Source organism: Pristis pectinata, chromosome 6 (assembly GCF_009764475.1).
Source record: "Pristis pectinata isolate sPriPec2 chromosome 6, sPriPec2.1.pri, whole genome shotgun sequence".
Classification (NCBI taxonomy): Eukaryota; Metazoa; Chordata; class Chondrichthyes; order Rhinopristiformes; family Pristidae; genus Pristis; species Pristis pectinata.
Genome location: NC_067410.1, coordinates 22216573 through 22239702, shown reverse-complemented (window position 1 = coordinate 22239702; position 23130 = coordinate 22216573). Strand labels below are relative to the sequence as shown.

The window sequence follows — 23130 nt, the reverse complement described above, 5'->3', positions numbered from 1 at the left end:
ATTTTCTATAATTGACCACGATATTTATACTTGGTTATGCCCACAAATTCTTTAAATGGGATTGAGAGGATTAATGTTTCTCTTCTGTATTCCCTTTAATTACATACTTCAACAAAAGTAGTTTTGGGGAGTGAAACTTGTAAACCTTACTAAATAGGTAGATCTCTTCCAACTGTGAGGTGCTTGACTTTATTTAGCTGTTAGTTTTTTTTAAGATGGTGTAATCTTTTTCTTACAAAAGTCTTTGTAGAAATAAAATTGTGAAACAAGTGTGTATGTGTACAAGGAAGGGATCTTAAAAATGCAATAACATTGTATTAGGCCCTGTGCATTAAATTCATGCCTCAGTGGAATATCAAACTGGGGGTCACTGCTGATTTTTCAAAATTTGAGTTTTCTGGTTAGTGCAAGTAATATTTGAAGCAAAGTTATGGTTATCTATTAGATCATTATTAGCATTATTATTCATTATTAGCAAACTTGGACTATGCTACCCAGTTTCTCTTTTGGGCAAAGATGAGATTCACTGAAAAATATAACCTAGTAAAAATGCTTAGGAAATCTTCAGACTTGTTTCATTGGGCAATATGTGACTACACTGTATAGACTTGAGTCACACGTATAGGACTTCTTGCCATCCATCTTCAATTCCCATCCCTCCATTCCTCCTCCTCCTGGGTTATACAAATGAGTCAGTATGGTTGCATTGCCTGTTTCCATGATCCTTCCCCAGATCTTAAAATACACAGCTGCAACATGACACACCTAATTATTTTATTTGTACTTCAGTCCTTCTGAAGATATTTCCACATTATTGTCATAGACATACAGCACAGAAACAAGCCCTTCAACCCAACTCGTCCATGCTGACCAAGGTGCCTTCCTAAGCTAGTTCCTTTTGCCTGCATTTGGCCCATATCCCTCTAAATCGTTCCAATCCAAGTACCTGTCCAAATGTCTTTTGAATGCCTCAACCACTTCCTCTGGCAGCTTGGTCCATCTACCCACCACCCTCTGTAGGAAAACCTGCCCCTCAAGTCCCCTTTTAAGTGCTATGGAATTCTAGGGTTTAGACCCAGCAACGAGGAAGGAATGATAACATGTTTTCAAATCAGGGTGGTGTATGATTTGAAGAGAATCCTGCATCTGATACATTTCCATGCACTTGATGCCCTTGTCCCATTTGATGTAGAGATTGTGGGTTTGGGAGGTGTTATTGGAGCAGTGTGACCAAGTAGCTTTAGTACCCAAAAATAATACAAATGCTGAACCCTTCTGCCACACATTTAATATACTTTTGCAAAGATTTTTACATTTTTATCCCTTGATTCTCTGTTGGCCTGGTTGATGAAAATCAAGGGATGAAAGACAGTGGAACTGTCTATCATGAAATGAAAAAATAATTACTTTCTCACTGAGGTGGCTTAAAGGAATAAAAAGAAATCAAGTAGTACTTTCACTGGAAAGTGTACTCTGTTACTTTTCTCTCTCCCTAGGCTCTTTTTCTTTCCCTCCACTCCACCTATAGCTTGTTAATAATTGTGGACAGTTGGCTTGCATCAACACTATAATTTTATGCTAATTACTACAAGGTTGCACTGGTGTTAACTGTAAATCAATGTATCCGAATGTTACAGATGACTATTTCTTCGTTATTATGTACTAGGTGAGAAGAGAAGCTGTAAACAACATACTAATTTTTGACATCAATTAAACAATTATCAATTAAACTTTATGCATACATTTTTCACCCAAGGACACTGACTGAATTAAGTATTGTACACTACTTCTGAAATAAACATTGCTATTAAACATGTTGTCACTCATCACACTGTGATACCTCTACTAGAGCTAGCATTTGTTTTTCTGGTAACAAGATTCATTTTTATTTCCATGATTAAAAAACATTGGGCAGTTTATAAAAATGAAAGTTTGTTGTTCAGTTAAAGAGCTCAGAGGGCTTATTAAATTTCATAAATGAATTTGGAGTTGCATTTGAGCCCTACAACTTAGTTCATTGTCATCTTTACTATTTTATAACATCTTTGTCAAGAATTGCCAATTGTTTCACCTATAAATAAAAATGCATCAATCTAAATAAGGAATTCTGAAAAACTGTTAAATACCTGCATCCAGATAAGAGTGATATTAGAAGTCACTTGTGATTTCAAATTTTCCCTTTTATCCCATCCGTATTTTTATGATTATAGGAAGTAAATCTACCCAATAAACACTTAATTTATTTAAACCAACATCTTATCCCACCAATTAGCATAGCAACTCGCTTGCTGTACCAAGATAAAATTGTCGCTTCCTCTTGTACATCTATTTGTCTGTTCAGATTCATTTGTTCCTGCTGGAGTCAATGTAATAAAGCCAATTGTTTCTGCCACTGCAATTTTTGAATTATCTTGGAAACATAGGCAGGTTTGAGCAGCCATGACTTGCTATTCCTCCCCTTCCATTTTCTGTAAGTACTATCTTCCTAACGTAGATTTTTGACTTGGAAACAGTGGTGTTTGTTGTGGATGTGCTTACTTTAATGCTTTGTGCCACAGAGGCTCTGTCAGCCTTTGGTGCAGAATGATGTGCTGTTTATATTGCTCGATTTGTATTCTTACAAATATAATGTACAGATATGGAAATGTTGCTATTTATCATCTGTCTTTTAAAGCTGACAGCACTTGTGACAGCGGACAAGGATCAACACTTTATTCTGACTCCCAAGGCAGCCAACAGAGTGTAGTTTACTCATCTGTTCATGAGCCGATGCCCCCTGCTGCACAGCAGATCTACAGCCCGCCTCAGAGTGAAATTCAAGCACCTTCCATTAGTTCACAGTCACTGGCACACTACCAGCATACTTCTACGGTATGTTTTAACATTCTCTAACATGCTACTTTAGTTTTTACTTTTGTGAAAGTGTTGGAACAAAATTTATTAACACAATTACATTTTATGACAAAACCTGATCTGTGATTTCGTTGATTTATCTGACTTGAAGTGGAGATGTCAAATATAATAAGAGCTGTTATGCACAAATATCATCCAAGTGGCTGCAGTTTAGAAGCACTCGACCTAATCTTTAATATCTGTTCAAAATCATTAATTGGGAGCCCTTGCTAAAGTCCATATATACAACATCCACTGCCCTACCCTCCTCTATCCTCTTGCTTATCATTTGGAAAAACTCTTAAGAGATTTGTCAGACTATTTCTCATGCACAAAGCTGTGCTGACTATCCCTAATTAGACCTTGCCTATCCAAATGTTGATAGATCCCGTCCCTCAGAATCCCCTTCAGTAACTTGCCCACCACTGAATGTCGGACTCACTGGTCTGTAGTTCCATGGCTTGTCTTTGCTGCCCTTCGTAAATAATGCAATATTACATCTGCACTCATATGTTGAACAAGTACATTGTTCCCTGAAAGTGGCGATACAGTTGTTGGTGAAGAGGGCAGTTGGCATGCTTGCCTTCATTGGTTGGGGAATTGAGTACAAGAGTTGGGGTGTCTTGTTACGGCTGTAAAAGACAGTGGTGAGACTGCACGGAGTATTGTGTGTAGTTTTGGTCGCCATACTAAAGGAAGAATGTGATTGGGTTAGAAAGGGTGCAGAGGAAATTCACAAGGATGTTGCTGGGACTGGAGGAGTTGAGTTATAAGGAGATACTGGAGTGTCTGGGACTGTTTTTGCTGGAACAAAGGAGGCTGAGGAGTGACCTTATGGAGGTGTATGGGATCATGGGCAGCATGGATGGGGTAGATGGTCAGTCTTTTACCCAGGGTAAAGGAGTCAAATCTAAAGTAGTTTATAAGATTATAACAGGCATAGACAGAGTAGACAGCCGGTATCTTTTCTCCCAGGGTCAAGATATCTAATACTAGAGGGCATGCATTTAAGGTGATGGGAATAAGTTCAAAGGAGATGTGTGGGCAATTTTTTTTTTTTGACAGTGGTGTGGAAGTCGACCCGCACTGTAATAAAGCAGATAACAGCAGAACCCAAGGAGCGTACAAAAAGTTCTTTATTGTTTAACGCTAGCGGGATTGGGGGTACATGGAGGAGCAAACAATTGGTGCTGCTCTTCCCTGCACGTGGCCCGATTCTAGGAATACAGGGTGCTAACAAACACATTGTTCTCCAGTGGGTACCTGTGCCCACTGTGCATACCTACTGCACAGGCATACCCATATTTGGGTATGCTTGACCAGCTCACGCTACCATTGGTCAAGCTGAGGCTGCTGTGTGTAGCCAGACAGGTTAACACATCTTTCACAGTTATTCACAAACAACCCTGTTTCCTTGTGGCCTTGAAGCTCAGCAACTCCTTATCAGCCAAGCTGACTACACGAGCAGGTGGCTCAAGCTGTTTACCAGTAGAGAGAGAGTAACCCTTTGTTCACCAGAGCTCCCTTCCCATTGTTTTCTATATTCCCTCCTTTTATCATTCCGTGATAACCACTTAAGAGTGAATTTAACTTAAGACAGGAGTGCAGCATACAAAAGCACCATAAAAGCAATATTATCAACAGAATAACAGCAAGGATGCATATACCCTGGATAAATGTTGTCCAACATCCCTTAAAAGGCCACCAAGATGGTCCCAGGGAAATGTAATTGTGAAACTGTTCTCCTGTTTCCTGTACCTCGGTTATCCGTTCCTTGATGTGGTTTGCTAAATGGGTGATATTCTGCACATGTCCCTCCCTTGCTAAACTTGGTCAGTGTAAAATGCGGGGGCTCTCTGGACTGATTATACTTGGGCTTATATAGAGCTGAGAAAAATAGAGGGCTATGGGTAAGCCTAGTAATTTCTAGGGTAGGGACATGTTCGGCACAGCTTTGTGGGCTGAAGGGCCTGAATTGTGCTGTAGTTTTTCTATGTTTCCATGTAACCCCAATAATAGTATTATTCATGGGTAAACTTCAAGATTGGGTAAGGATATTTTGGGCAATCTTGATATTTCCGCAGTGACTTTGGGCTTGAAAGTGGGAAGGAATATTCCAAAAGCAAAACTCTAAACCTTAAGTTACTGCAGTTTGACTGGTCATATTAGCTGCAAATATCCTTGTCAGGATTAAGTCATTGAAACTAGTCTTTTGATTTGTAATTGCCTTTTGTATTATAAAATTCTAAGATAAATGGTTGGCTTTCTATTTTACTCTGGGAAAAACTAAGATGAAACTATAAACTGAATCTTTTAAAGTATTACATGGGCCCAATGTTTTCCCATGCATAGTTCGATAAGTATTTAACTATAACTTTTTACTTTGTGACTTTCCAAGTAAATAACTGGGTAACTTATATAAAACTTAATTTGATGAACTTAAATCAGTATTACTGAAATTAACTTATGGGACCATGGAGTAGTTGAGTATGAACTCATCTGGATTCTCCCAATAATGGGTTCTTTCAGTCATGGTTCAAGGAGAAACAACTAGGTTAAAGTTTATTATCTTGCTATAATAAATAATACAAAATTAGAAGATAACTTGCATTGGGTTATTTGAGATTGGCAAAGTACAGAATTGCAAGAAGCCTGAGGACAAAGTTCAGCTTTTCTTTAAGATTCTGCAAGCATATGGCATTGTAAATATAGACATTGAAACAAATTGAAAGGTTAGTATCATTTTAGTTTTTAATTTTTTTTATATTACTTGCACTATACTTTGTAAAATCAATTTATTTTATATCAAATTTAGTTACTAATTCTCAAATTTTTAGTTAAGACAATGAACATAAATTTTGGGAGTAGAAATCAAAAGTGCGGTGGTTATAAGTTAGAAACTCAAAATCTGAGACAGTGACAGGTAGCAGATAGAAATAAACTGTCCAAAAATTACCTAATCTTTCAATAGTGTAAAGATTCAATTCCCATAATGACTTGAATTAGAAATAATAATTTTAATGTGGTGTTGTACTTATCAGTCTGCAGGACTCTTCACCATTTTCACTTGGTATAAGAACATCACATGACAAATCTAACAAAAACACTGCAGGGCATTTCTCAGAGAAAGTCATTGATTTTTGTTTCTATTTATATTTAGCCCAGCTCTATGATGCATGTTCCTTCTGTGGCTTTGCCTCCACAATCCCACCAGTTTGGCCCTCAGCAACATTACCAGCAACCAGCAGCGCTTTCTACAGTGCAGATAGCCCAGCCCCAACAGGTGAGTACCGGCTTTCTCTCTCATCAATTTACTGTTAGACTAAGGTTCATTTTACTGATGGACTGCATTGTTGTGCAGTTTATGAACCTTTATGCTTTTGTTACTTCACCCATATGTTCTGATTTCTCATAGTTGGACCCTTATTTCTGCACTGCAACATTCCATTTTCAGGTAGATATTCCAATTGCACATAGTTTTTATTGGGTTATTCTTCATGAGATGGAAAGATCTTATTATCATTTTTTAAACCTAATTGGCATAATTATTGGAATTACTTGCCACTTCTAGTCCTATTTTTACTCTCCATCTTACACAAAAAAAAAGTCTTACAAGAGCTAGTTTCTCAGGATCATTTGTATTGCCATAAGATAACAGGACAGATGATAAGGTAGCTGTGAATTTAATGTCTGTTATTATTATGTTGGCACCATTCTATTTGACATTGTAATAAAACATAGATACTGGTAAGTATATAAGCTGTTGCAGATTATTTAATGTTGTCGCAATTTTTTATGGTGTTTTCCTTTTTCCAGCAGCAGGTGCCAACGGTGCAAACTTTTGTCCAGCCTGTACCTCAGCCACTGCCACAATATCAAGTTCAACAGCTTCCGATACCAGCACTGCCGTCCCAACCTATACAAATGATTCCATTGCAGATTTCTTCAGAACCCCTTCAAATTAACCAGCCTACTCCAACTCTGGTAAATCCCTTTTCTTAACACACAAAATATTTAGTGTTCCATCAACAGCAGTATTCTAAGGGGATAGGAGAGAAGCTGGTATACTCAGGGCTAAGGTGAGGGAACCTAGGAGTAAATTTGGTCCAGTGCACCAGGGAAAATAACAAAGCAGCAGATGGCTTAATCCAGTCTTACTAACAAAGAAGCACAACAACCCCTCAGATATTGCTGGAGGTGAAGGCAGAAGAGATGTCTTGGTATTATCTATACACAGGAAATAAAATGGTTTTACGCTTTCAGTTATACACAAACAATCAAACCTCAATCTTACATTGCTTGCTAGTGAGGAAAAAAATCCAATGTGTCACTGACATATTTTAGAACTTCAGAATTATAGAGACAAGAATCTGTACTTAAATTTAAATATGTGTGTTTACCTTAATTGTAAAAACTTATTTGATAATTTGAGAATTAGGCCAAAAAAGGTATTAAGAATGACAGGAGTTTAACTGGGTATCAATTGATTTTTCAGTATTCTGGATTAATATTTTACAGTTTTTTTAATACCATGTCATGTTGCGCATAGATTTCATGTTGCACATTTTTGTATAAAATCAGCTGCTTTTTAAAAAAAGTTTGCTTTCAAAATGAGCTGTTTCGATAAAACTAATAATTTAAATTGCAGTTATTCTTTCACATTGTGCTTTATATTTTTGAAAGTTGTATTTTCTAAATGACTATTTGAATTAAGTTAACAAATTAAATTAGCCAATCATTACGGTGACTCTTGACATCAATCATACTTCTATTTGTCGTCCTCCTGTGGCATTGTACCCCTCCCTTCTGGCATTATCTCCTCCCTTGATTAACTTGCCTTGTTCCAACCCGAAACCTCTTGTGCAAAATCCTTGTTGTCCTGCTCATCCATGTAGCCACAACTAATATCCTGTGCAAGTGTGTCAAAGTAATCTCCCCTTGATTACTTTGACCTAAGCCTTTAATCTGTTTATTACAGGTATCTACACGGCTTTGCTCCTGCAACCTCTGCTCAGAGCAACTACTGTGAAATGAACCTTCATCTCAATTCATAACACACTCTCTTAATTTCACAATCCTCTTAATCTCTCCCTTCATATAAATTCGCCAAGGTATACTTAGGGCAATCTTCTTGACCTTGCCTTCGGGTGTAGTCTCTCCCATCTCAATCACAGATGAGACCATCTCTGATCCCTTACACGTTTTGCTCTTCACACACTCCTTTTCACCTCCCAATTGCCTGCCTCTGTGCCTGTTCTTGATAAAGAACTTTCTTTCAATTCCCTTAAAACTGTAACGTCAAAATTGTATTAATCCAAAATTTGGCTCTCAAATTATTCCACACTTTCTGTAGCTGCAATCTGTTTACCTTTAACAACCTCAAGTGACCTTGCTTCCATTAAAACTATTATCCTGCTCTTCCACTTAACCTGAAATAGTTCCTCATCTTGGCTGCTGTAGGGGAAAAGGACACAGACTTGAATTTGTATGGTAGACAACTAGTTAAGTTGTTCACTGTTAAATCTGACTGAGCCATGGTGATATTAGGTTTTGCTCGTCTGCCAAAATTGCTCACAATCCCATGAATATTCAAATTGCACAGGTAGCTCCTGGATGCTTTTGAATACTTTCTGCTTCATCCTCTTCTTAGACTCCTGTCCATCTCCTCTGCCTTCACTTTCAGCAATACCTGAAGGGAATGTTGGACTCCTATATCAATGAGATAAGATTAAGTTGCTTCTTTACTCTTGCATTACTCTTACCTATAGCACATTGGATCAGACCTCTAAGATTTTCTTCTGTCCTCTCTGCCCCACTGCCCCCCCCCCTTACAAAGTGTCTCTCTGATCTAACCTTGTGCATCTTGTCTGAGTCCTACCTCTAGTTTCCTCCATGCTATTCCCACCAAACCTGTTCATCACCCAATTTCATTTCTCACTGTTAGCTGATATTGTTACCAGCGTCCCTACCTTAGGTATTAAGACTCATGCCTTCCACTGTAACAACATACCCTTGACCCTTTGTTCTTGCAAACTATTACATTATGTCACTGAATTTTCTGCTGGCTCCCAAATCCATACCCAGACTTCTCAGAACTCAGAATTCTTCCATTTGGGTTCCTGGCATTCCTCAATACCAGAACAGCCTTTAACAAAGCCTCAAATAATATCCTGTACAACAGTGTCAAAGTAATCCCTTCTCGATTACTTTGACCTAAGCCTTTAATGTGTTTAATTATATTATCCTTCAAAGTCTCTATCACTGTCCAGCTGGGTGCTACTACATTTGATGGATTGCAATGAATCTACCTAGTCATAACCAGAGAATCCCCTGCAGTGGCTGCTTATTGCACCAGTGTAATTCAAAGATTTATCCTTGGTTCTACCTCCTATTTCTCATCTGCATTCTTCTTTTGATCACATAATCCAAAGTCAGTTTCCACATGTCCCTATGTCCCTCCAGATTCCAGCACCTGTAGTCTTTTGTGTCTCTCTATTACCATGACACCCAGCTCTACCTCACCATAAATTTCCTTAAATCCTCTACTGCCTCTTAAGTTATTGGATGGCTTCTCTACAGTCTAGAAAGCTATTTTCCTCCAACTAAATATTAATTAGCCCAGAGTCTTTGCCCTTGGGTACTAAGACCTATTCCTTCAAATCTCTATCATTGATTACACTCTGTCCCTGCATTTGTTGTAGCTCCCAAATTCTCTGCCCCCAACCCTCCCTCCACACACCATTCTCCCATATTCTGATATCCCCAGCCCCACTCTCCTGCATTCCCTGTAGCAACTGTTTTATGCTAAATAACCCCAAGATAAATGCCTGTCATGCCATTACTTGGATTGCCTCTGTCTGTCTCGGTAACATTCAATTCTGCTATTGCTTCAGCTCACCTGGTAAAACCCACATCCAAGTCTTTGTTATTGTTGCACTAGACTATTCCAATGGATTTCTGGCCTGTTGAACATGGGAAACTGGATATCATTCAATTGAAAAGCAAAATACTGCATTTGCTAGAAATCTGGAAAATACAGGAAAAGCAGAAAATATTTAGCCAGTTAGGCAACATCTGTGGAAAGGAAAGCTGAATTAATATTTCAGGTTGAAGACTGATCTGAAGCATTAAGTCCAAGGGACCCAGACTTGTTTTCTGATGAAGGGTCTTCAGTCTGAAACATTACCTCTTTCCCTAGATGCTACCTGGCTTGCTGAGCATTTCCACCATTTTCCATTTTAATTTGAGACCGTGCAAAAAGCTCATTCTTGAATTTCATTGCCACTTCTCCAAATGTGAAGCAGCAATTGGAGAACAAACTTTATTTCAGCTATTTATATTTTCATTTGCAGTCTGATAATTTCCTGTATGATTATGCAGAAATCCCATTGGTTCAGCATTTGACTCAGTGCTGATCCTCACACTCCTTTAAATACACCTGTGCCCTCATTCCCCCACACTTCAAATTTACCGGGTGATTTATGTGTGTTGGAGAGTTAATTGGAGTAGCATTCAGTAGTCCAGAAAATCTAACTGTCTAGCACCAGTACATGTATGCACAGGTGCAATGAAAAACTTACAGCAGCATCACAGGCACATAGCATGTTGGATTAATGGAGTTTTATTGTATTTTTAATAATGTAGACAACATTTTTGTTACATCAGATGAAGTAGATATTCTGAATACAGTTTATCAAAATAAATTCTAACGTTACAATTTTGAGGCAGCTTTTGATATTAAGGAGAAATCCATTTTGTGACTGCATTACTTCTGGCAATTAAAGCAGCAATTAAAGCACACTGCCTACTTATCATTATGTCACTGAAAATAAGTATGACGTTATTGTAAAACAAATTGAAAAATAATTGGCAGGCAAGTTACTGATAGCTCCTGATGGTTAGTGCTAATTTGTGATAATTGTATCTCTAAGATGAAAATGTTGAACATTTTTAGCTTAACTTTTGGTGTTACTAATCATTTTCTATATTTTAGGCAATTCCAATAATATAGTACTTAATATGCTGCTTTTGGGGGGGGGGGGGGGGAAGTCCATGGTTAGATACCCACTTTAAAAACTGTGTGAAAGAGGCATTTTGATTTTGTTTTGAATGAAGGTACCTTTTATTTTAATACAGTAGGTTAACTTTGGGCCAAAAAACTATTTGCACAAGTTGATAAGCTATTGAACATGTATAACTGACACCATGTTATTAGAATTCTATTGTACATGCACAGTGTGTAAATGGGATAGGCAAAGAAGGGCCAGTTGCTATCAAAGCAAGCTTTTGGAGAAAGCAGAGGAAGTTTTTGTATTTATTTTGCTGTGCCAATCCAGTAGGCATTCATTGGAGATATCTGGTGGATCATTCCACAAGCTGCCAGTAGTTGTATTTCAGTTTCATAGGCATAAGGGTTAAATGATAAAGCTACTGGAAGTTAAATATGTGCAGTCGTGTTTTTTCCATTTTCTTTATATAAGGAAGTGAATGTAAACATTTATTACAAATAGTGTAATCTTCTGTTACAGTAAGCTAAAACATTTTATCTTGAACAATATATTTTTAAAAAAGTCTGGTAAGTTACCCTGGAAAAGACTAAGAACAGTGCCTGTCATTCTCATTCAATGTGGCACCGAGAATTTGTAGCGAGAGGAGTTCCAAATTGCAACAAACAAATTAATATTATTATGTCAAACATAAGATTACTGAAACACATTCTGTGCTGGAACACTGATATGCTGTACACAGTAAAATTCTAAGAATTAGAATATGTTACTTGCTAAGTGATTTGATGGTGAGAACTGAGTAGTTCATCCATTTTGCCTCTCTACAGCAGTTTTCTTTGACCATTAAGATGTTTTAGCAGATTTCAAAAAAAAGTTAATACAATGTAGCAAATAATTGCAAATTGTATTATTGTTACTTTTTAGACATTTAATTTTTTAAAAACTGCCTTGTCTAGAATTTTTACTTCTACTTTTGGCAATTCCAGATTTGTTACCTGGCTGCTCAGTGAAGTGTATGTACTGTTATGTAACTCTTAGTTGGTGGATTTATGGAACAAATCTTTTGTGTAGTAGCCACAGTTGGGCATGGACTCCAGGAGTATCTTTTATTATATGCCCTGCTAATGTAAAATCCTGTGGGATTGGCAGATATGGGCTAGTTATTGATAGTAGTAGTTCTGTCTTGGGGCTTGCAGAGGTTAGTGTTGGTACTATTCTTCAGAATTTTCATTTGAAAGTTGGTCAAGGTGTTGCAGGAGCGCTTTGCACAATTCTGAACAGTACAAGCATTATGGCCTTTGAAAATCTATGAATATCGTGCAATTAGCATGCAAGGCTCTGAACCAAAGACTGTTGAACAAGCAAAATTATTGCATGTTATTCTACATTAATCTCAAAGTTCCAAGTACCTTTCTGGGAGGCTGTTTCTCATAATAACTATATTTGGATTTGTAGGATTTATACATATATAATTTGTTCTGTTCATTTATATTTCATTTCATTTAATCATGAATTCTGATTAGCTCCTCAGAAACACCAGGTAAAAGCTGCTGAGACCTGTGAAATAAGAGCTTGCACAGTACAGTGCATTTCATCAACTTAGGATGTCCCCAAGCACTTCAGAACCAATTAACTAATGTATGTTGTAATATAGAAAAGTCGTACAGCCATTTTATGCACAGGAATGCCCTACAAGTTGCTACAAAATATATTGCCAGAATCTGTTTTCTAATGATGCAGGTGAAAGATTAATGTACATCAGGGCATATAACCATCTAAATTAATGCCACATGATCTTTAGCATTTACTTGTGGGGTGTATAAATGATTGTGGTTTAATGTCTTAACTGAATGTCAGTACTTGCAGTAGTGCAGCATTTTTCCCTGTCCATCACTGAAGTGTCATCTTTGGTTCTGTCTAAATGGATATTAATACAAGACCTCTGCAGAACAATTGCTGTCAGAGGTAGCAGTTTTTTGAATCCCGTATCTCTCTATTTGTCAGGATATATTAATGAAGGTTCAAAACTCTGGTCATGGGCATATATATTAAACATAGAACAGTACAGCACATTAACAGGCCCTTTGGCCCCAGACGTCTGTGCCAAGCATGATACCAAATTAAGCTAATCCCTTTGCCTGCACATGATCCATATCCCTCCATTCTCTGCATATTCATGTGCCTATCTAAAAGTCTCTTGAACATTACTATCGTATCTGCTACTGTTTCCACCCCTGGCAGTGCATTCCTACCACTGTTATTGAAAATAAAAACAACTTGCCCCGCACATCCCCTTTAAACTTTCCTCCTCTCACCTTAAAGCTATGCCCACTAGCATTCAGCATTTCTACCCTCAAAAAGATTCTGGCTGTCAATATTATCAATGCCTCTCGTAATTTTATAAACCTTCCAAAGGTTTCCTCTCAGCCTCTGACACTCCAGAGAAAACAATCCAAGTTTGTCCAACCTCTCCTGATAGCTAATGCTCTCTAATCCAGGCAGCATCCTGGTTAAACCTCTTCTGCACCCTCTCCAAAGCCTCCACATTCTTCCTGTAATGGGGTGACCAGAACTGCATCCTACCCAAAGTTTTATACAACTGCATCATGACTACTTAACTCTTTGACTAGTGATGAAGGCAAGCATACCATATGCCGCCTTTATCACTCTATCTACTTGCATTGCCACTTTCAGGGAGGTATGGACTTGGATCCCAAGATTCCTTGGTATATCAGTGCTATTAAGAAAATAACCTGGTGATGCTTGCCTCTATTTTTGTCCTGTGAAATTTAAAGCACTTCTACAGTTCTAGTTGTAACTGCTAATTGCTGTACATGGCTAGAGTAAAGTATAGATTTTCTTAGTGTTAATCATGTTGTCAAGTTATGTAACCATTGTTTACTGTATTTTGCTGTAAATCTGAGAAGCTGTCTATAAATACATTTAGACATTATTAATTAGAACTTTCATTACTTTTCTATCTGAGCAGTGACAATGTTTCATGCATGTCTTGTAACAAAAATAACAATATTAGTGCAAACAGATTTGTGTTTCTTTGAAATGCCAAATAACTGTTCCACTTCTTCACATTACTCAAGCAATAAATAGTTAAATCAGACATAGGTTGATCCTAATCGCAATTTACTCAATCTGATCAGGAGGCCACTTTTGACTTCCGTATCTAGGGTAGAAATAGGAAAATGTGCTTAGGTTCTCAATGCTGATAGCCAACTATATTAGCATTGGTGTGATCTTACTGTGCCTGAGTATTCTTCTACTGTTGAGGTTCAAATGAATAATGTCCATTTGAACTAAGTATTAGAGATTTAAAAAAAACATTGTCCTCCAAGAAGAAAGACAGTCTTAAGGACATAGAGTTAATGAGGGAAGAAAATTGGCAGGGAAGTGTATGTGATTATGCATAAATCACTTCATGTATATCACATTAGTGAGGCATCCATGTTATGCCCTCGAGATGCAAGGAATTACAAGTTCCTCTGAATAAACAGGCATTGAGGGTTTGGCTTCATCAGCAAGCTGGTGAACTGTTGACACCTAATGGGCATCTCCAGGAAGCTTGCTAGAGAAGGGGCTCAAAAATTGTTTTGCTGGAAGGGAGCAATTGTCATTTAGCCCTTCCATGGGGCATGGTTGACAGGAAAAAAGTATAATGGCTAGGAGGATCATAAAGAGTGGCAGTGTCTGGGATTGGGAGCCTAATGGTGGTAAATGCATGGGATAGGAAGTCATATTGGATAGATTCGTTTCAAAAGTAAGACACACAAAAAGGAGTATTGTTCTTTCAAATTTTTCCTCCACCTTTCCCAACTTCCCTCATCTCTGCATGTTACCACAACTTTCAAGGTTTTGTGGTTTCAGGTAATTTATACTTCCATGGAATTATCTGCTTCTAAAATAATTAGTTTTTTTCTACAACAGGATATGATTGTTAAAGATTTTCTTCCTTTGTTCCCTTGGTGCTAGTTTCTCATTGCCACCAGCTGCCCAGGGAGGTGGGGGAGAATCGGTGAAATGTGTGACCAAACGTAACATGAACCACTTGGCACCCTGTTTTATAGCAGCATTTTGAAGGCTTAACTCTTCATTTCTTGCTGCTGAAGTGAGTGATGCACATGAAATTTTTATACACTTATAGGTCTTAAACAAATTTTACCTTTTTTGTGGCAAATACTTGTTTTAAATTTAAGTGTTTGCCTGTCACTTAAAAATATAGCCTTACTTTCAAGAACTTCACAACGTCAAAGAGATGACATCCTAATCAGTTCTCCTGTTTGAGTCTGTGACCCATAAAGCATCAACTGGATTAAAGTAGTTTATTGCAGCCATACCTCTAAGCTTTTCAATTAGCAAAGGAAAGAAAATATAAATGTATGAGCTAAGGGATTTTTTAAAATTGAGATACTTCAATATTTCCTCCTGACCTCACTATAGTAAAATTCCAATAATCCGGTATGTGATTCTGCAGAAATTGTGATGATTTGGTACCTGGTTTACTCATTCTGGAATGTGAACTAGGGGCCAGAGTGCAAGTGGGATGTGCAGCTTGAGCCAGGGGTCTGGAGTGTGGCAGGAGCAGGGATTTGGAATGTGGACAGTGTGTGGGTGGCTAGAGCTAGGGTTGGATCAGGAGCTTGGGTAGGTTTGCAGCTGGAGCTGGGGTCTGGCATGGTTGTGTATTTCCTGTTCCTACCAGGTTTACTAGAAAATATATTATACTACTTTGTAACATGGATCTGGTTCTTAATGTGGAATAACATCCAATAGTCCAGAATTCTTCTGGTCCGGCACTACCAAAGTGTGGCAGATTATTGGTGTTTTTGTGTACAACTGATCTTCACTGCAGAAGATCTTGGGACCTGAAGGTGCAATTTACTATTAGCCTTAAAGCTTTATAAAATGTGCAATAATCTCAAGTTCACATGTTATGTGAGGAATTGATAAATTCATTTTGATGTTATTAATGTTGTTGGGGGCAAAAATTAAATTATTTTCTTAATTTTGATTTCTACAACAATTCCACTAAAAACTGAATCTCCTCAATGAAATAGATCTACTTTAAATCAGACGTGCTGTTTTAGAAGTACATTGACTATTTAAAAATTAAATTTATTTGCAGATGGTAATTCCACAAGCTTCATTTAACCGTTCATTTGAGTAGGATTTCTACCTCAAATGCATCAAATACCAGCTATGTCAGTAAAGTCTTTAGTTTTGCCACAACCTTGCATATCCTAGTGGAAGCTAATGCTTCCTACACCAAATGACAAATAGAAGTGCAATCGAATGGTCTCCTACATTCAGTGCAACAGACGATGCCAAAGCAACAACTGTTCTCTCATTAAGCTAGCAATGTGAAGATATTCCCTTGTCAACTGTGCAGATTTCTAATGATACATCTGAAAGTATACATACAAATTTTGTTGGAGAAACTAATTTGAAATATATATATGTCAAACCATAAAAAGTTTACAATTCTGATGGGATTAAGCCAGTGCGATTGCATGCTTTATTATGCTCCATATGGTACCAGTCACTGTACAAAAGTTACAAAATCCCGTGCCCTATGATTGCTTATTAAACAGTATATTCTCAGCCATCCAGCATCCATGAGGAATTGGTGGGTGTCAATTGCATGAGAATTGCTCAAAATAAGACATTATACATTGCACACTAGTTTTCCTTGCATATACCTTTGAATCACCAAACTATATTTTATTACTAATGTAGGGTTTTGACCAGAAACATCAATGTCCTCTTTCTCCCTCCCCCCCCCCCACTCATCCTGCTTGACCTGCAGAGTCCCTCCAGTAGATTGTTGCTTCAGTATATGCAGTCTCTTATGTCTCTATTTTACTCTGAGTAAACAAAAAACTCTGAGCTTTGCAGTTTGTGATTTAATTCATAAATTGTTGAAGAACCAATGTTGAATTTTTTTGTAAAGACATTGATTTTTTGCTCTTTTCCATATTTCAATTTTCTGTAACAATGTTAAAGCAACGTTTCCCCTTTGTACCTTTGGGAGAATTCTAATCTGACATAGTGGATAGATGGGAGAAATAGTACAGTTTATAAAACACAATTGGAACCAACTACTTGTAAACACACAAGGGACTGACGGCGGGCTTCTGTGCTGTAGGCTGATGACAAACGGCATGTGAACAAAGTTGCTTTGTAACCTGGCATGCCAAAATTCAAATTTACATTTTCGGAAAAAATCGTGAAATTGCTTAATATTCTTAGAAGGTTTTGCTGGTTGCATGATAATTCTAGATGCATAGATACCAGATAAATGAGTTTACTGTACCATAGAGTTTGTGGAACTATTAAGGATCTAAAGTAATTATTTTAGAATATTTGAGATTTTGAAAAATCACCAGTTATATTTAAAACACTATTATTTGTATTAACAGGAGATTCATCCTCAACATGATAAACAGCAGACTGCAGCCTATGGTAGTTCTTATGATAAGTAAGTACTATGACAAATATGTGAAAATGTTAATACATTTATCCTTGTTTGAGGAGTTTACCTCTGAATCATTGTGACTAAGCTACCCTTTCAGTATTAAACTAGAAAGAAAGGTAAAAGGAATAAAAATTCTAATGGCATTTTGATATCAATTCCATGATCAATTCCAATTTTGATAATCAATTTCATGGAAAAATTCCAACAAAAATGGAAAATGTGGAAGTATTCAAAGTCAGACTGCCTCCACGGAAAGAGAAATAGTTACCATTTCAGGTCGCAGACTATTTTGTTAGAACTGCATAAGACAGGGCTTTCCCAGTTCTGGTTTCAGGCTTTCAACCTGAAATGTTAACTTTATTTCTGTTTTCTCAGATACTGCCTGACTTGCTGAGTGTTTCCAGTATTTTCTTTGTTTCAGACTTTGAACATCTGTAATTTTTAATGTTCGTATGCAATTTTCAAAGTTTTATGCTTGTTAAATTGGCATTTTTTCTACAAATGTGTATGTCATTTGCATGAATAGCCATTTTGCCCGTGAGTTGTGGTGAGCTACCTTGAACTGCAGCAGTCAGTGTGATGAGGGTTCTTCCAGAATGTGGTTGTATCGAAAGTAGTTAGTGGAAGAATTTGAGATTCGGGAGGTAAATTACTCACCTCCAAACTTAGCCTCTTGCCCTGCTCAAGTGACTATTCCAGTTAAGCTTCCGCTCAATGGTAAACCTAGGACTTGTTGGTGGATTTAAAGATGGTAATACCAATTGTGAGGAAGTGTTTGCTCTCATGGAAGGTGGTCATTGGTCTAGCACTTGTGCGCCATGAATGTAACGTGCAGCTTATCAGCCCAAACCTGAATGTTGATTTAGTCTTGCTATATGTGGGTACAGAGTATCTCATCACCTGCAAGTTGTGAATATTATTAAATGGTTTGCAGTATTCAATGAATATTCCCACTTTTGATCTTGTGTTGGAGCTCATGTTATAATTGAAGCATTTGAAGTTAAATGAGCCAAGTAAACTCGCCTGAGAAACTTATATGTGAATGTCCTTAGAATTAGGTGATTGGCCTTAACCACAATGGTCTTTGTGTGATGCTAACCATCAGAGATTTTTCCTTCTGATTACTTTTGATTTAAATTTCGTTACTGCCACAATTAAGTTTTGCGTTGTTGTCAAGGGGAGTCGGTCTCACCTCAGTTATGGATATAATTCCTTTTTCCATTTTATGGACTCTGGCTACAGTGAAGTCTAAAACTATTTGAACCTGGTGAAAACCCAAACTAGGCATAGGTGAATAGTTGGTGCTTAAAAGAATTGTTGACAATGTCTTCTAATAGTTAACTTTTGATTAACAGTAGTCCAGATCAGTAATGGGCTAGATTGGTTTTTCTGAACAGGGAAATTTTTCACTTTAAGGTGCAGCAGCTTGGCTAAAGAGAAGCCCAGAGCTGGGATTTATTCCTTTACTTTATTCCATCCAGTCTGCCTAACTAGTCCTTTGATATTGTAGGCCTGATTAGTTTATATTTTATGAATTCTGTTTTATCTCCAGTATCAATGCTGTCCAACAAACACAGTGCAAGCATAAGTTACCCCATAGTTGTGAAAAAACAATTATTTTTCTCTTCAGTTTAATAACCATAGAGGTAGTAAGCTGTATTCGTGCTCCCATTTGAAGGAATCATTGATAAGTGGTATTGCTTTGAGCAAAATACAAACAAACATGGCAAAAACTAGGATATGGTTCATGTTTTTGCTCTGTTTTTGGCTGAACACCTATTGTTGTTTCCATATAGTGTATATTCTGATGCTGCATCGGGAAAAGAAATGAGTGATGGATATGAAGGAATTCATGCCAGTGGAAAACAGGAGAGCAAAAGTTCAAGGAAGCATCATAGGAGATCTACACGCACTCGTTCACGACAAGAAAAGACTAATAGGCCAAAGCTGACTATTCTAAATGTGAATACTTAAATCTTTTTTTGAAAAAGTGTGGCCTCTAAATATTAGATAAAATTATTTTAAGGTCAGAACTGATTTTCACTTTCTCTCAGGTATCAAATGTAGGAGATAAAATGGTGGAATGCCAATTGGAAACTCATAATCACAAAATGGTAACCTTTAAATTTGATTTGGATGGGGATGCTCCAGATGAAATAGCAATTTACATGGTAAGTAATAAAGAAAAACACAGAAAATCTAGCAAGTGGATTGGCTTAATGGAAAATGATAGAATGAAAAATATAAGCAATCAATTTTAAGATTTATGTACCTTTGTAAATAGGTAGAGAATGACTTTATACTGGAAATTGAAAAGGAGATTTTCATAGAACAGATGAAGGATGTAATGGATAAAGCAGAAGATATGCTCACTGAAGAAGCAGAGGAGGAAAGAAATTCTACGCAAAGTGCAGGTTTTCAACAAGTTGCTGGCAAATTTGAAACTGAGAGTCAGGTACGTAACTGGTTACACAAGGTGTTTAACTATATTGTAAACATGAATTGTGAAGGTTCATCTTTGATAGTAAATGGATATCTGACTAAAATGTATATCAACCATTAATTTAACAACCTATGATTTCTAATGTGCACTTTTTTTGAAAGAAAGTTACTATTAGGAAATTTTGATCTTTTCACAGTTACAGGATTATTGTTAAAGCTCCAAACTTTAATATTGCCTGGCTTGTATCACCTGGTTAGACTTGTACTGGATATGTTCATGCTAACTCAAAGTTGCAGCATAATTGATTTAAGAATTATTTCAAACTATTTAATATTGTGAATATTGTGATCCAATTCAGTATTTTGAACTTGGAATTAATAACAATTGTTTTAAATCAAAGATTTTAAGCAGTGTAAAACATGATTTTACTGTCAGTAATTTATTTGTTAAGGAAAGGAATAACCAATTTAAATTTTTAAGTGATCACTGCAGTGAATTTCTTAGGATTCTTTTTTTTTGTAACCTTTCTGATGTCTAATAGATTACAATGGTTAATTTTGAAATTGTATTTCATATCTTGCATTTAGGGAGGGATTAAAAAGTTGGTAATAATCAGTTGACCATGATTTTCTTTTGTAAAAAGAAAGGTGTTTATACTTGATTGTTTTTCTCAGAAATACATTTGGATGAACTTGGACATTGTTTTAGAAATATTGATAGTTTGACCATCTTGTGTTTCATAATAAAGGTTATGCAGCATCTGTGGAGAGAGAAACAGTTAATGTTTCAGGTTGATGGTCTTTCATCTACCTCTTCTTTGCTTTTTAATTATCTTATGTTTTTATAGGTTCTAGTCTAATGCTTGTACCATTTTTCCTGTCACTATGCAGATGTCAGCTTCTCAACAATGTCAACAGAATGGTAAGTCAGTATACTTTGCATTTTAGAAAAACAATGTATAGTTTATTGTATTTAAGATTGCAATGCTTAATAGTATTAGTTGATCATTATAAATGTATGAAGTAAAATGAGTGAAATCCTTTTGACAGGCAAGCTCACTTGTGAAGTTAGTCTTTTGGGGTGGGGATGGTTTAAACACTGATATCATTGCATTTGAGGGCCTGTCACTGAAACTCCCAGACCCACATAATTGGCCAGTGCCATGGAGTTTGTCAAGGGGTCACCCTGCCAAATGTTGCATTGTTTTTTTTGAGTCAGAGCAGTGTTTTGGAGGTGTTGTATTTCTGGATGATTAAACAATTAAAATGATGATACTGGTTGATTATAATCAAAATAATTTGAAAGTTAAAGTGAAATCAATATCAAGTTTTTCTGAATGTTAATTGATAAATAACTGAATTCTGTGCCAAATATCACACGTTGCATGGCTAGCATGCCTGGAATCACACTTTCAAACAGGACTAATATTTGTCCATTGATACCAAGAAATCTCCTTATTACTTTTTTAATTATTAAATTGCTCTACCATCAATCCATAATAAAACAATCACTTACACTTAAATAGTACCTTTTAATGCAGAAAATTCTGAAGTGCTTCAAAGTGCAAAGAAATATCAGGTGCTATATCAGTATATCTGATTCAAGCTTTCGGGTTTAAAGGGAGAGAGAGGCACTGGTATTTTAAGAGGATATTTCAGAGCGTGGGGCTCAGACATATTTTGCAATAGGTGCTTGATGAAGCTTTCATCATTGTTGTCAGTCAGCAGGGCCCACTTTTGTGGTGACTTTGACTCTTGTGCTCTTTAGGAATGTTCATTTGGTATTGATAATGGTTCATTCCATAGAAAATGATAGCAGGAGAGGCAACTAAGAAGGTAGCCAGTGTTTTGATGTGGACACTCCTGTAGCTCCTTGTAGATTTTGACAAGAGTCAACATGGGTATTAGAGTGACAGGATAGAGGAGATATGGGAAGACCCACATGGAAGACCTTAATCTGTTTCCATGGCCAGATAGGCTGATCAGGAGCTGATATAATGAAATGGGATGTGCTACAGTTCTTGAGACCTGTCATTGGAGCATGAGTAGAGCATGCAAGAACTTAAGGTCCGCTTGATGACCCGGGCATGATTTGGGATCTTATTCAGGTGATTCAAGCATTATGTCTAAGAATGGAAAGATCGGTAACTATAAGTGATCACAAGAAAGGTTTTATGAGTGGAAGCAAGTTATCAATTGAAGGATGAAGTAAGACACAAAATGATAACTCAAAGTATAAAGTTAGCAGGGAAGATTTGAGTGGAGATGTTTGGCAGGCGAATGTTTGAAATTTGCAGGTGGAAGACTGAAAAGATTTAAATAAAAGAATAAAAATTTAAATGGGGGACCAAGAACCATGTTCATCAGCAAGTACTGGGTTCAGGGCTGAATGAACAGCAGAGTTAAAATTTAAGAAGATTAGTAAAGCTGTGACACTTTCTCTGTACTTCTTACTGTTTTTACCTGCACTACCTCAATGCACTCTGTACTAACTCAATGTAACTGCCACTGTGTAATGAATTGACCCTGTACAATCCGTTTGTAAGACAAGCTTTCACTGTACGTCAGTACAAGTGACAATAATAAACAATACCAATATGAGCTCGGAGCATTGGAATACTTTGAAGCTTAAAGTGGTAAAATCTGGCTGAAAATTTCATGCATCAGTTGGTTGAGGCAAGCAATGTGTAAAAGTGGAAGGAGGCTGTCTTTTTCACAGCAACAATACAAAGTTGTACATTCAGCTTTTTTTTTGACATACTGTAGATTGCAAGCAACTTCAGCACTAGTGGTAGAGGGGCTTAATATTACTGACGAGCATAGCATTTAAGACTGAAGATGTGGTATATGTGCTTATTCCCATTGTTTAATGGAGGAAATAGTTCATTCAAGACTGGATGTCTAAGAGATGAAGGTTTAAAGCGACTACAGAATCAGTCAAGAACGTTTTGAAGCTGAGTGTTGTCACTATTTATTTACATAGAACTACAATTATGTAGTGCAAAAGCAGGTCATTAATTCAATAGTGCTTGCCAGAATTGTGCACCTGAGTTTTCTCCCTTTTTATTATCTAACATCTTTATTGGCTCAGATTTTATAGAATGATGAAAAAACAATAATGGTAGTATAGGTTTTATTATTGTCACTTGTACAAGGTACAGTGAAAAGCTTGTCTTACAAAACCGATGTACCGGTCAATTCATTACACAGTGCAGTTACATTGAGTTAGTACATTGTAGTACAGGTAAAAACAGTAACAGTACAGAGTAAAGTGTCACAGCTGCAGGGAGAGTGCAGTGCAAT

At 36.9% G+C, this 23130-nt stretch overlaps 1 protein-coding gene across 8 annotated transcripts in view; it reads left to right on the top strand.

Annotated features, from left to right (window-relative positions):
- wnk2 (WNK lysine deficient protein kinase 2) overlaps positions 1 to 23130 on the top strand; it is a 148581-nt gene that overhangs the window by 76294 nt on the left and 49157 nt on the right. For 4 of the 8 annotated variants that reach the window (XM_052018415.1, XM_052018421.1, XM_052018420.1 and 1 more), the window contains exons 8-16: positions 2675 to 2871; positions 6053 to 6175; positions 6308 to 6346; positions 6709 to 6876; positions 17330 to 17388; positions 19182 to 19347; positions 19440 to 19556; positions 19670 to 19840; positions 20719 to 20749. In XM_052018415.1, coding sequence (XP_051874375.1) covers positions 2675 to 2871; positions 6053 to 6175; positions 6308 to 6346; positions 6709 to 6876; positions 17330 to 17388; positions 19182 to 19347; positions 19440 to 19556; positions 19670 to 19840; positions 20719 to 20749 — 1071 coding nt within the window. The remainder of the gene's footprint in view (positions 1 to 2674; positions 2872 to 6052; positions 6176 to 6307; positions 6347 to 6708; positions 6877 to 17329; positions 17389 to 19181; positions 19348 to 19439; positions 19557 to 19669; positions 19841 to 20718; positions 20750 to 23130) is intronic. The other 4 variants (XM_052018422.1, XM_052018417.1, XM_052018416.1 and 1 more) reach the window with 2 other exon arrangements.